The sequence below is a fragment of the Neodiprion lecontei genome, chromosome 7 (genome assembly GCF_021901455.1).
Source record: "Neodiprion lecontei isolate iyNeoLeco1 chromosome 7, iyNeoLeco1.1, whole genome shotgun sequence".
NCBI classification, from domain to species: domain Eukaryota; kingdom Metazoa; phylum Arthropoda; class Insecta; order Hymenoptera; family Diprionidae; genus Neodiprion; species Neodiprion lecontei.
In genome coordinates, this window is record NC_060266.1 from 5,421,636 (window position 1) to 5,436,385 (window position 14,750).

At 37.0% G+C, this 14,750-nt stretch overlaps 2 protein-coding genes across 8 annotated transcripts in view; one reads left to right on the forward strand and one right to left on the reverse strand.

Moving 5' to 3' along the window:
* On the forward strand, positions 1-5,613 carry LOC107221065 (E3 ubiquitin-protein ligase NRDP1). Of its 7 annotated transcripts, none has more exons than XM_046744582.1 (5): positions 1-76; positions 332-493; positions 588-728; positions 1,881-2,492; positions 2,657-5,613. In XM_046744582.1, exons 3-5 carry the CDS (start codon positions 639-641, stop codon positions 2,924-2,926), a joined length of 972 nt encoding a protein of 323 aa, XP_046600538.1. In that variant the 5' UTR covers positions 1-76; positions 332-493; positions 588-638; the 3' UTR covers positions 2,927-5,613. The 7 variants fall into 7 exon arrangements, with proteins under 7 accessions (XP_046600538.1, XP_046600537.1, XP_015515418.1 ...); XM_046744581.1 differs by having other exon boundaries at positions 50-177; XM_015659932.2 differs by having other exon boundaries at positions 52-177; positions 1,899-2,492.
* Positions 5,047-14,750, reverse strand: part of LOC107221056 (laminin subunit alpha) — a 23,056-nt gene continuing 13,352 nt past the window's right edge. Inside the window, exons 9-22 of the mRNA XM_015659918.2 lie at positions 13,129-13,888; positions 12,723-13,000; positions 12,438-12,625; positions 11,711-12,251; positions 11,237-11,367; positions 10,305-11,142; positions 9,621-10,164; positions 9,246-9,335; positions 8,340-8,552; positions 8,089-8,255; positions 7,730-7,972; positions 7,373-7,532; positions 6,973-7,200; positions 5,047-6,003 (exon numbers count right to left, since the gene is read on the reverse strand). Coding sequence (XP_015515404.2) covers positions 5,738-6,003; positions 6,973-7,200; positions 7,373-7,532; positions 7,730-7,972; positions 8,089-8,255; positions 8,340-8,552; positions 9,246-9,335; positions 9,621-10,164; positions 10,305-11,142; positions 11,237-11,367; positions 11,711-12,251; positions 12,438-12,625; positions 12,723-13,000; positions 13,129-13,888 — 4,647 coding nt within the window. The 3' untranslated portion in view covers positions 5,047-5,737. The remainder of the gene's footprint in view (positions 6,004-6,972; positions 7,201-7,372; positions 7,533-7,729; positions 7,973-8,088; positions 8,256-8,339; positions 8,553-9,245; positions 9,336-9,620; positions 10,165-10,304; positions 11,143-11,236; positions 11,368-11,710; positions 12,252-12,437; positions 12,626-12,722; positions 13,001-13,128; positions 13,889-14,750) is intronic.

Genomic DNA, 14,750 nt, shown 5'->3' on the forward strand with positions numbered 1-14,750 from the left:
AACGCAAACATGTCGACAATAAATCCACAAACGTCGAATCGTGTATCAGTAGTTTTTTTTACTGCTAGTAAATAAGGTAAATATTGCAATCGCCGTTTCAGACACCTCAAACATTAGTTCTAAAAACCTACTTTGTATGAGTGGATGCGATCAATTTGGGGACATGAAAAACGCGAGGTGGGCTTTGTTACGAGGCTGAAGTTAGTAACGTTAACGTATCGAAATGTTGAAATAAAAAAATTACTATTTCGCACTTTTGGAATAACTGAAGAAGCTGAATTTACAAAATCGGTGGTTATTGACGCTGTATTAACGGTTTGCTAAATTTCAGGTTATCCTAAAGTTGCGAAATAACGACTTTCTCTATAGATGCATCATTACAATAACGTGACAAAATTCAGCCTGATCGTGCATCCATATACGTCGAGGCTTGAGGCACAACACGTTTGAATACATGCACACACACACATACCTGGGAGCTGTCACAATAACGGTAGGCATTTTTGCGCTTTCGGAACGTCGCTCCTCAACGCTTCTCTCTGTTTGGCATTTTTTGCTCATGGTAACTTCGGCTTTTTTGTTGATAGAAATAGCAAATCGAAGAAGTGAGAGCCGTTGTCCAAGTCGGAAGGTGTGAAATGGGCTTCGAAGTTCATCGATTTCAAGGCGAAGTTGACGAAGAACTTCTTTGCCCGATCTGCTCCGGCGTTTTGGAGGAGCCTGTTCAGGTACTCGTCGTTTCGATCGCCGCTTTCAACTCTGACCCTCAAAATATTAAAATATTTTCATACCCATTCGATTCGTCGTAAAATTCTGGGCAATTTTTCTCGAAAGGCAAAACCTAAATTCAACGAGGTTAAACCTAACCTCAATTTGTCTCTTATTCATGCATCAATATCACAGGGCGTTCAATTCTCGGGAACAATCTAGAAACAGGGAATTAATTCTGTGTGAATTTTGCGTGATTACTTGAATTTTTTTTTACCCTTTATTATCATTATTTACTTCTTACATCAATGTGATTTAACAGAAATATTTTTCCGGTGTGATGTTTTGCTCTTTCGGTTCTGAACTGATCGTTTTACAAAATATAAGTTCTTACCCGTATTTTGTACAACTCAATTCCTTTGTCTGTATCATGCATTTCATTCAATCGAGTAGTTTTTATTCAGAAAAAAACTTTACTCTAACATTAGAAAACTCTAAATCTCATGATACTTAGAAGTGTTCAATCAGTAAGCTCCTAGAATCATGAGCGATTAGTTCTAAAGCTGCATTCAGAGATCTTTTCCAAATCCAATTTTTGGTAAAATAATTATTCTATAAGTTTCAAACAATTTCTTTGGACGATTGTAAATATTATTAACGAATGAGAATGAAATATAATAAAACCGAGAGGCTTGATCGCTTTAAACTTCAATGAAGTCTGTAATTTAACTAAATTTGATCAAAACTGAAGAAATTTTCAAACCTTAAATGATGAAGAAAGGTTGAAAAGTTTGGTAAAAACTTTTCGCCCTGAAAATCTGCCAGAATAACGCTGAAATTGAATATTTCAATGTAAATACGTTGAAATTTTTAATCAGAGAAATTGAACTCACAGTCTCAATTAGAATTTCTCAAAAATCTGCTCCTTGAGAAAAAATTCTGGGCAAAATCAACTGCACATATTTTATCAGAAAAATGTTGATCTTCTGTTTAAAATACGACAAATTTTCTCTCCCTAATTTACAATATCTATTTATCGATTTTCTGGTATTTAACAGTGTGACGAGATTGAGATTTGCAAAGGAACGCTTGTAAATATTCAAACATTTGATTTTGACCAGAGTTTTCACTTATAGATACTGAGCACATAGAAGGGTTATGGGTTCTGGTAGGTAAGTGATGTGTTACAGGCTCAACTCTGCGAGCATGCATTTTGCCGGGCTTGCATCAACGAGTGGATCAACCGACAACCGACCTGTCCTGTAGACCGGGCGCCGATAACGTCTGCGCAACTGAGGCCTGTACCTAGAATCCTAAGAAATTTGCTAGCCCGATTATGCATTGGCTGCGACAATACGATATACGGATGCCAAGTTGTCGTAAAATTGGATTGCCTTGTCGCACACCTCGACGAGTGCGAGTACAATCCAAAACGGCCAATGCCATGCGAGCAAGGCTGCGGATTGATAATACCGAAAGACGAGCTGAACGGTCATCATTGCATACGAGAACTTCGCAGCCTGATACAATCACAGCAACAGAAGTTGACCGACGTGAAAAGGGAACTGGGAGAACAACAGTTTCAGATCAATGAACAAAAACGGGAAATACATTTGCTTAAGGATTTTATGAGAGCAATGAGGGTCTCAAATCCAGCCATGAGAGCTATCGCCGATCAAATGGAACGCGACGAAGTTGTCAGATGGTCCGCCACGCTTCCTCGTGCCAGAGTAACTAGATGGGGGGGTATGATTTCCACACCTGATGAGCTGTTACAGGTAAAAGTAAATCGAAACAATTGATTATTTGGGATACATCGCCTGATTATTTATTTATATATATATGTGTTGCAAGATTTCTATGCTATTATTTTTGCCTCTTCCTAGACTTTATTTTACAATCGATGTTCCTCTTCTACGATTATTCAGTCGATATCGTTTCCTTGCAGACAATGATCAAGAGAACACTATCAGAATATAATTGTCCGCCACATGTGATTGATGAATTGATGGAAAACTGTCACGAAAGAAAATGGCCACCTGGATTAAATTCTTTGGAAACGAGGCAGAGTTCTCGGCGTCAGTATGAAAATTATATATGCAAAAGAGTACCTGGTAAGCAGGCTGTGCTGGTGCTTCATTGTGATAACACTCATATGCCTGAGGACATGATGGTAGAGCCAGGTTTAGTTATGATTTTTGCTCATGGTATTGAATGAACAAACTGAGATAAGAATCTGCATCAAAATTTTATAAAGACTGTACAACATGCAAAGGAAATTTACTTACAAATGAATTTCGAACACAGTCTTGTTTGATGCAAAAAAATCCGTACTAATCAGCTCTTATCAATGTTATACAAACTGATGATTCAGAGGTGAATGATATCTTGTCAAAGAATTAATCTGTTCTATAAAATGCACAAAAAGTTGCAGGTATCAAAAGTCATTTTCGGGGCGCAAATCTATTATCTGTACAAAGGTGTTGTACAGAAATTCTTGTGAGTTGTTGTGTGATATTTATGCTTTTTACTTTACCAAATACCATTTTCGTCCCTGAATCCAAGGTACTAAAGGTATAACGAGTAAGACATAATAATAAAAAACAATCGTAAGAATTCCACTACTAAAATAGTGAATATAAAATACAAGCCATGGTTTCGAAGCAATTTCGAAATGTTAGCTGGGAGTATTTGGTGAATGTCCTATGAGATGTCGATACGCTCATCGATATGTAATATTTATCGACCGACTGAAATCGTCGTAAAGCCAATTGCGATGGTATCAGTTTAGGCACAAGTCTGAGGTATAATCTGACTTTTAAATATCTCCACCTATGATTAAAACCTAAAAACAGTTTGTATGATAATTTATTCGTGATCAATGTATTATATATAATAGTCCTAACGTGACAACCAAATCAAGACTGTATATTTTTATAAATGATTCTATTCGTTGTTTAATACCGCGATAAGTTATTGTTACTGGCAATTAGTTATTATCGCTCTGTCATAATTGTCTATACACGGAGTCTGTAGCGCAGTCTTCTAACGTATGATGAGAAAAAGTTGCCTTTTAGACGTACTGCTTATTAGGATAGGGCTGACATATTGTTGTCACATTTGACGAATTTCTCCGTAATCTAATACGTTTACAGTCATTCAAGACTGCCACTAATGTTAATATACGTACTGTCTATACATATGTAATACACGAGTAATATCCTGACATCCTTCGATTTTGGTGTAAATTTGTTATGCGAAGTGCATGGTCAAGTGGAGTTTTAACTGGAAACAAAGGCACAGCATTCAAATCAGGACTCAGGGTCATGTCAAATTGCTCCACTGTACTCTTACGACGTACAATAAAATATTGCATAGTCAAATTTACACCTAGTTACGCATGAAAAATTTATAAGAAAATCTAACGATCCAAGGACCCCGGCTTAGCAAAAGTAACAAAGCACGTCCGCGAAGCCTTTCTGCTTTGTATGATTTTCTACAAGTATCCGGTTCGTCTTTTATCATTTTCCCTGGAGACCAAATTTCATGCGGATTGGTCGATAATTAATGGTTTCGAAAATACGAGGGTTGGAAGTTACTGAAAGATTGTTCAATATCTTGAAAGTAGAATAATAAGGCCGATAAAAAAAATACTTTTCAATTATTTCGTTCACTTCACACCTTTGCAAAGTATTGTCAAAATCCGATATGCAGGCCTTGCAGACATTGTTGTCAGTTAACATGCCCCAGACATTTTTCTACACTTATCAATCTTGACCTCGCCGATTTTCAGCGGACTAATTATAGAATATCTTCTGACAATGGCAGTCATTATTTTATTACACTTTATTACTTTGAGTCTTTTCCGAAGTGCTCTGATCGTAAGTCTCGAAAAATTTGTTAGGTAAATACATATCCTAACTTGAAGTTGCAATTAAAAGAAACTTGATATACATGCGTTTCTCATCTTGACCTATTTTAGCAGTAATTTTATATTTGCATTAATGTTCAAATATTCGAACTGATATTTGTTCAAAAACTGAGGAACCCGTATGTTAAACTTATTGTTAGTTTTAAATACTCGAGATTTCTGTATGATGATTAAAATGACTATTTCACCATTTGTTCTTACTTATCATACAATAAAATCAGTAATATTATTCTCAGCATTCAATCATTTCGTTTATCACTGCAGTTTCTGACTGGGTACTAATCACCCAATATATAATAATATATAATAAGAATATATAATAAGAGTCGAGAATTAATCTATGAAACACTAAAATGGCAAAATTTAGAATATTGATTGGAATAAGGTTGAAAAAAGACGTGTGCTGCTTGCACTGTAAAATGATTCATAATATATTGCTCGACGCGTCAAATGTATTTTTACCATTATAAAAAAATAACATACTTCCAAATTATATAATCTAGAAAAGAACAAAGACGTCGAATGTTTGTTTTTGGGAAAATAACCCATCAAGACTACAACTAATCACTGATACCGTTTTGATGTAACTTCACCTACTCAAACTTTTGTAATATTGAGTTTGATACAGTAAAAACTGTACACGATATATGTGTTATTTAAAAATATCTTTCGGATTGTTTATTTCACAGATATATTATTATGAACAACATAATAAAAGACAAAAAACATTTTAAAACATACAAGTAAAATTCACTAGCCATTACAGCTGGAATTTTAATGGCGTTACAATGAAAGCCGAATAATGAACTTGATGTCGCTTGTTGAATACAATACACATGTATACGACTGTTAAATGCTCTCAAAGGCTGTTTCAACAAATCTAAGATTGAGAATTATCGTTCTGGTTGTTTTAAAATCATAGAATTGGATAACTGGTGCATTGACTTGGTAAAAATCGTTGATACTCGTAATGACGTTGCTTTAAAAAAAGCATAATTATATACTCAAACAATTTCTTACATCATTACCCGAATGTAATTTAATTTTTGGTACCCAGCATAGCGTGTTACTCTATTTTACTTGACCGTGTATAACGCTTTAAATAGTTGGACATATTCCTGTAATTACTTTACCATTGGCACGTAATGGGTTCAAGGTGAGAGGTACGCTATTGATTATAACATTGTTGATGCACCCCACATATTGCTGACGACTTTTCGAACCTCGAGCTCTGGATAACCTTAGATGGCCACCAATGAATATTGGTTGTTTCGATTGAACACCATATATGTTTCTAGAACCAGTACCAGGTGGTGCGGATTTGTTATCGACCGATAGAAGCACTGCATTCTTCTGTCTCGTAGCTGAAAAACACACAGAAATACGATACAGAAAAAGAAAATCAAAAATATCAAAAAAAAAAGGAAAATGGTACAAGTCGTTGCGGAATAGAGAAATTGGGTATCGGCGTTAAATCAAGTGTATAATTGTACAAGTACATTCCGGAGCAAGTTATTGGAACTAAAACATTCACCGTGAACAAAGGACAGAGCTAACCCAACAGTTAGCATTAGGTTGGCCCTTAATAGGGTTGTTTTTGAATTTTTATGCTACCGGGGCTTAAACGCTTTCAAACTAATAACAAAAAATTCTGTAGAAATTTGAGCTCTTAGGGAGAACCTTTTTTTGATCTTTGAAATTTTATAAGTTGTTGACGAATATACGTAAAATTATGAAAAATACATATTTTTGTAAACGATTGAACGCTCTACAAAAAAGCTCTAATGCATAAAATTCGTAAATGAAAGCGTTGGTATGTTAATTAATGTTCAAGGGGTTCAATCGAATTCGTTGATTAACGTGTGAAGGCTTTCAGTTACGAATCTTATGCATCAGAGCTTTTTTTCAGAGCGATCAATTCATTACAAAAATGTATATTTTACATAATTTTAGGTACATTCGTCAACGACTTATAAAATTTTAAACAGTAAAAACAAGGTTTTCCCATGTTATTTCCATAATATACCTTGATCACAAAGCGGCCTATCGTATATTTGATGAAGAAAGCTCAAATTTTCAAGAAATATTTTTACTAGCTTATTTCAAGACGTAGCCAATGTACCTATCTGCATGTTATTCGTTAGATACTTGTTATGTTCAAAAACGAATATCACGAGCGATTAACAGTTATCGATCGGTTGTCTTTAATACACCTGGCATTAAATCAGGATGTTTGAAAATCATGCTGAAATGAAATTGTACTACGGTTGCATCACGATGTAGTTGCTAGAGGTATCTGTATACTACTAAATTCACGAGTAAGAATAACTTACCACGAATGCTGTGCCAATTTCCATCACATAACGAGTTGCGATTTGGCAGTTGGAACGACGTCTCGATGATTCCTTTTTGTGTTTTAACGAGGAATCTCACGGTACCATTGTCCATTTCCAATACTAAGTAATCACGTTTACCGTGAGTTGACAATAAATGCCCAGAAATTGTGCGTGGTTTGATATTCATTTGTATATCGATTGTGCCACCGAACTGATGTTTATCCGCTGAAAATTTCAATCAAAACTAATATTTATGCGAATAATTTACCCCAGAGTATCTGACCTCAATAATTTATCTAAACACTTTAGAGTTTCCGATAAATACAAAATCTAAAATACAACTTGCGAATGCATAAATTGACAATTCGACGCTGTGAGGTATTTGTAAGGCACTTACTGTCCTTGTAGTAATTTGATCCATTTCCTGGATAGAAGAATAGACCAGGTTCGACCGACTTGGAGCATGGAATAACTCCAATCGTCGTAGTTGGGTCACCTACTAGGTTTCCATTCATCATGAAACTCTTCAAACAGCCACTAAACGTGGAATTAATTCCCTGAAACAGACCAGATGAAGTGATACAACGATCAAAATGTACTATTGTTCGCGGTGATTGTATCGACAAATGCTGATAAGTAAAAATTGGTAAACAAGTATTAATATTTTTGAAAATAAATCGCTTACATCGTGGAATCTAATGGAAAAAAATACAGTTGTAGTAACTAATAATTGATCACTCTTAAAATAACTTACCGTGGATCTGAATACGTTATCCGATAACTCGGATCGGAAGCCTCCAACGTAAAATGGTGGAATGACATCCATCATTGTAGCATCTCCCGCAGAATTCTGACGTATTATTTGCTCATCGTCAATAGCCAACTCTCCAGTATTACCCTTTCTCTTGAATACGATCGTGTGCCATTGATTGTTGTTTGTCTTTGTCGCCCCAATCAACAAAGCAGGTCCACTGCCACAATCGAATTTGTAATGAACCTGAGGAATGATACGCGCACGTTATGCATGGTGCGAAATTGTGATTGCCCAACAAATATGCAAGATTTTTCACCGTGAATATAAGAATTGTAAAAACTAGCGAAATGTCTAATTACCTTGCCTTCCTTGAGGTATACAGCAATAAGGTCCTGCTTACCAAGGACAGCGCTGTAGAATATTATACCATCGTTCTCCATTGTTTTGAAATCAATTTGTATATCATAATCGTTCATGTATCTGCCACCAAGAGAATTGTATTCGAATCTGCTGTTTTTCTTGGTACCTATGAAAGAATGGATGGTCATTCGAGAGTTTCACCGAGCAATTGTCACTTTGGTGATGAAAAATTTTATAAATCTATACATACCAAATCGCCATCCATTATTTACATCAGAATCGTTGGCAGGATATTGTGGCAGGTGGCATTCATTAGCTGTCCGTGGTGCCGGGGTTATAACGGGCTTCAATGGTTCTGAAGTAACTACTACTGGGGTTGCTGTAGTCGAAGTTACGGGTCCGACTGTAAGACGGCCTTCGATATTATTGAGTCCGTCATTCTCTTCGAATGGAATGTTTACATCTGAAAAAAAGTAATGCATATATTCAGATATTGGGCAGGTTAACGATAAAAATTGCAAGGTATGCTGGCCGCATTGTCTAATCAAAAATGACTCCGGCAGTTAACGATGATCAATTAACGTACCTTTAAGTAATCAAACATTTCTACGGTAAAATTGATACAAAGTAACAGTATTTACGTACAAGTAAATTAGTGAGTAGCTGATAATTGAAAATGGAACTATAGACTATAGTACAAGTTGCTTTCCAAACAGGTATGAATATTAATTGATCGACTGTCATATCCTATAATTGATCATCACAATATGACATAGGTTCAAAATTCTCACCATAACTCGTTGATTTACCCTCACGTGTGTATACGACTAAAACAATCACTGCCAAGAATGATGGAAACTTTGTGGAGCTAAGCATGACTTCTTCTCTCGTAGAAATTATGAGGTTACTGAATGGGCACAGTGCCTTTCTCCGCTATTATCGGTTTCATTATTCTTTAAGGTCAAAGTTTCATCTTAATCTTAAGTATATATACACACACATATGTATATATCATTTCCACTATTTTTCATATCAGTCTAAACAAGATACAGACGGCCTGGTCATGATTGCGCGCCGAGAATGAGGGTTGAACATACCGTTATCCTCCAAACAATGGAGATGTACATTATCTGTATAGATGTAAAAGAAAACTCACCTGTACGTTTCGGAGGTGTGGGAATATCTGGTACTGGTTCCGGTGTCCATGTTTCGTCTGGTCGTTGTGTCTGGACAGCCGGTGGCCGTGCTGAAAAATTGAATTGAATAAAACGTATAATTATGGTAATTATGAATTATCAATTATCAATGCTCTTCACTCAGGGATTAATGGCCGCACATTATTCTGATGATACAAAGAGCAAACACCGTGTATCAGATATCTTTCGCATAACCCGCGTACTGTATATAATTACTGAAACCTTGAATTGGACAGTCCAGCTTTCAATAATTAACCGATAAATTAATAAAACCATAATAAATCAGAGCTGCTCCGCCGATAGGACGATACTAAAAATGAAACGAATATACTCACATGGTTGATCGCCACCTTTGCATTTGCCGAGGAATGCACCAGGCCGATCCGTGCTGTTGGCAAAATTGATAATGATGCCATTCAACGTCGCGTCTTCGATGCAACCCACGAATGGTACAGTCGATAGATTTCCCTGTTTCTTGACGTTGTAATCAGGCGGTAATCCTCCGATGTACAAGCTACCGTATAGAATGTGCAAAGGAGGTGGTGGTATCTCTGTGATGTAGTTTTCGATGTCATCAATGTCCAGTCTGAGACTGTTTTCGTCATGAGTAGCCGTTACGACGTGCCACTCATTGTCATTGAATTTAATGCCATCCTTGCTTGTGCTGAGCTCTTCACCTTGGCTCCTTACAAAGAGTCGGCCATTCATCAAGGACATCATACTTACCGCCGACTGGTCATCATTCGTGGCGTAATATATGAGTCCCGATTTCGCCGAAGTTTTAAACTTGAGATTTACTTTCAGAGAATTTGGTGCCGACGCATTTTCCCATTTAACGTATCCAGGATTGCCTTCTTCGAATGAGACAAGTCTCGCGAACTAAAAGAGCAACATAAATTTTTATCTTTCAATGCGGAAGTGTCTTTTGTCTTCTGTCTTCATTGACAATCACACCGCAGATTTTTACATTTGTCAAGGAATATTTTTGGCGAAACGAAAAAATGACATGGAATTCTTACCCTGACGGGACATCCGGACGTGACTCCAAACGCTTGGGTGCTACTGCTAAGATCGACTTGAGTATCGGATATGTAAACTTGGTCGATGCAACCCTCAAAGCCTTCCGTTGTGACGGATGAATAAGAATGCAGAGTAGGATGACCCCCAAAGTATATGCGATCTTGGGACTCGAAGGACGTTGATGCTCCCTTAACTTCGCCCCATACTTTACCAGAATTGTCGATTTCAAGAGTACCTTGTTTCTGTTGTCGCAACGCTATCAAATTGTGCCAGTTACCGTCGTTGAACGTCTTCGTTGTCTTTATAAACGCGGTTGATTGACCGAGATTGTATTGGTAGAGTACATGTCCATCCTTCATTTCCAACGAGAAGAAGTTTCTTCCGTTAACCATCAAATACATCAGACCATTTTCAGCGAACGTTTTGAAGTTCAATTTTATATTGAACTTTTGAGCGTCCATAGATATTTGGGACTGCTTTATGCTGATGATTGCGTAGCCGTTGCCGTCGAATCTGTACCCGGTGCTTGGTTGGAAGTTTATCAGTTTGTCTCTTTCCACAGCTCCTTCCCTGTTGTTTTCTCCGTAAACGAAATTCCAGAATGACACGGGTGTATCACCGATTACCAACTCTTCCATTTCACCCTCGAACGAAGCCGAAGTAACTGCGTTTTGAATCTGGAATGCTGCCGGATATCCGCCAACGAATAGCTTCGACTGATCCTGATCCAAGTTGAATATGGAATAGGGACCGGGAATCACTTGTTCTTTGACAAATAGTTCATCTTTACCCTCGCCGATATCTTCACGTATGATTAACTTTATGTTTGTGCCGGTCCTGTTGGAGGAATAAATATTATCACCAATTAAACATCGATTGTATGCTATTTTAAACAATTGAAGTGGTAAAATATAATATCTCGTGAGCTCACCGTTCGATTATAACTTGCCGCCAAACATTGTCAGCGACAAATCTATTACTGATAATTCTTTCTGGTCCCGATCCCAGATCGACTACAAGCACAGGGTAGCCGTTTTCGACTAAAAGCGCCATAAAGTCATTCTGTAGAAAATAAATAAATAACATTATTGTACCATCAATTTTCGCATTTATCAGATTGAATGCGTTATAATCATTTAAGCATTCAACGTCAAGCGTTGAACCTTTAGTGGTTCATGAAGTTGAAGTTGGTACGGTTACTTTAACGATGCATGTTTCGAAAAATCGTTACTTCGTGACCTTAGGATTGTCTGAAATTCAGCTAGTAAATCAAAGAAAAGAAAATATGTTTATATTTTGAAAAGCCACCTCCTTGGAAGTCGTTCTAAAATTTTACAACTATTTATACCATGATGTTTCGTTACGTTAACGTTACTAACTTCAACAAGTTAGTGATTCAATTTACCGTCTTAAAACGAGATTGTTTGCTCTTTTGTTCATTTCCTAAGTATAACATGAAACCGTTAGTTTGATTCGTTCTGAAATATGCGGATATTTTAGTCGATGTTGCCAATAGAGGCAGACTCTCAGGATTCTTCAGTTCCAACGTTGTATTCCTGTAGAAGGTCAGACCAATCTTGATCATATCGGCTAATTCTCTTGCATTTGCAATACTGTGTTTCAGGTCGTCAATTTTTTGCTGTAACATCTTTCCCGTCGTCTCAATTGAACTTTGTTTACTTCCCAGGTCATTTATCAAATTTGTAATGTTCGGAACGATCCTTTCTACAACATCCAATTGTTTATTCGCTTGCGATATATCGTGAATCGAATCCTCCATATCCTTGGAAAGTTTTTTCGCGTCGACGAGATCTTCCGGTAGTTTTTCGACAGTTCCTTTCATGTCATTGATCGCGCGCTGTGTTACGTCTTGTACTTTATCAGCCTTGTCCATGAATTGTTGAGCCAACGGTGATGAAGAATCGGGTGAAAGCCCCTTTAGAACACTGTGGGAAAAGTTGTATTAACTTAAAAATATACGTCTATTGAAACTGGTATTCAAATATACAATAATTATCTTGCCAACACAACGTAAAATTCATGTTATTAGTCACAGTTTCATTTTTGTATGATTATTTGATGATATATTATTTGGAAGTATTTTAGCGTCACATTTGCACTGAATTATTAACCTCTCTATACGGTCCAGCTCTGCAGTGTTATTGCGATTTTGATTATCTATACTGCTGACATCATTTTGCGTCTCAATTAAATCATCCTCAAGTGATCCCTCAGTTTGATCGAGAGCGTTTATAGCCATATCCAACAATTCCTGTGATCTGTTTTGAGATGTCAATGTTCTTCCTCCAATTCCGTCAGACTAAAACAGTTTCATTATCGTATGTAAATTTACTCCCTAAATTTGTTTAAATTTACTTGGAATAAATCACACTGCAACGAAAAAAGTGATCACTCACAAGCTGCGTAGCATTATTTGCGGCTTTGATAGCATCTACGGCCGCTTCGTAAGCTCCGTTAATTGTTTCTGAGATATCCTTGTAAGCAGAAGCAGCTCTCACAGCGCTTGTGTTTCGGGTATCGGTAAGTATGCCATCCAAATCGAGAGAATATTGGTTCAATGTTTCAGCATGTTTTGTCGCATTCTTAACCAAGTCGAGAACATCTACTAAAATTTGGTCATTGCCGTACGTAGTTTCGTTCAATTTTGAACGAACATCCCGTTGGGTATCCTCTTCTGCAATACAGGTTAAATCCTTGATTACATATGATCGGTCCAGCATGTCAAATATTCTGCCATTTTTTACAGAAACATTTGCTACTTATTTATAATTAAAAAATTATTACACCAGGTAGTATACTTACTAATTGTGTTGATAAAATTAATAGCCTGGTTCAAAAATCTCGTTGCATTCTCGTTCAGTTCTTTTCCAGCATTCAGATCTTCTTGCGCTTCGTTGGTGGAGTTCTTGGCTGTGTCAAAGTTCCCCGTTTCTTGGGCTATTCTATTCTCCAAGTTCAATCTCTCAGCAACGTTGGCATTTAATTGCGTCATCTGAGTATTGTTCATCATGTCGTCTATTTTGTTGGTCAGGTTTACCACTTTTTTATTCAAATCCATGACGACTGTACTCAAATTCGTGATAGGAATATTATTTTGTTCCATCTCTGTCAACAAAATATTAGCACGATCTACCTGATCGTTCGCTTTGTCGCGAAAACTGCGGAATGAAACGCCTTCAATTTTTTTAATAATCTCTTTAGCTTCCTTCAATGCGTTATCAACTTTTGGCCCGGTACCCTGGTCTATGTTCAGTGCCAAGCTTTTCACTTCATCTACAATCACGTTTACACGGTCTATCTCTTTGGCTGCATCTTTTTCCAACAATTTCATCTCTACCGACGTATTCATTGCGCCCTCCGCCCATTTCTCACTATTTTCAGATATGTATTCCACCTTGCGTTGTTGATTTTGTACGTCTTGATCAAGTTGCGAAATTTCCTTTTGCAAAGGCACGAAATCTACTCGGCTCGGATCCAGTAGCTGGACTTGTTTGTCCAGTTGATCGACTGTTTCGTTTATGAATTGCAAACGGCGATTCGTGAAATAGCCCGCTGCAACAGTCTGAAAATATTTTCACAAAAATTACTCTACTCAAATTCATTCTAAGGTGATGAATAGGAGTTTAGAATAACTTTGGAATCATACCTGGGTACTAATAACCTACACGGAACATTTACCTCTAATGGACGTACCATGGACATACAAGATGGATATGTACTACCCCTATTAGAGATCCATTTCAATCGGAATGAAGTATATTACAGCTCTATTGGAGATCCAAATGTCCTCTTGTTATACATTTAGTAGATCTCTACTAGGTATCAGCACAGATCTTGATTAGAGATTTTATGGATTTTGTGGGGAAGATATTTGGACCTCCAATGGACGTCCTTTCTATCCATTATGCATGTGTACATTGATCATATAAAATCTTATAGATCTACTACATACAAAGTTATACTAAATATCCACGTAGATCTTCACTGGAGATATTATGGATTTTATGGGGAAGAAATTACTACATTTAGTCGACGATATTTTTACATTATCTACTCTTGTTTGCGGATCGTCAAGGATGTTAAAAGATTATCGTGTGCACATTTTGTTCTGCCCCAGACACAAAGTCTAAGACCTAAAACAATGTGTAAATATTGGATGAAATTCGGAGTAAACGAAAGAGCAGAATTGCTAGGGGCTTGTATAATTTGGAGCTCTCCTCTATGGCAAGAGAAGATAGCGACCATCTGCCGCATGGTTGTTGTCTGTGGTACCTATCCACTTATGTGAAGGGATATTCATAGACATCCAATGGATACCTATCACCGACTTTAATATGACCTTATCCTGTATGGACCACTGATAGATGAAGTGTTCTATGTCATACGGATTTCAATGGCTATGTAAGCTTGATCAACTTTCTAAC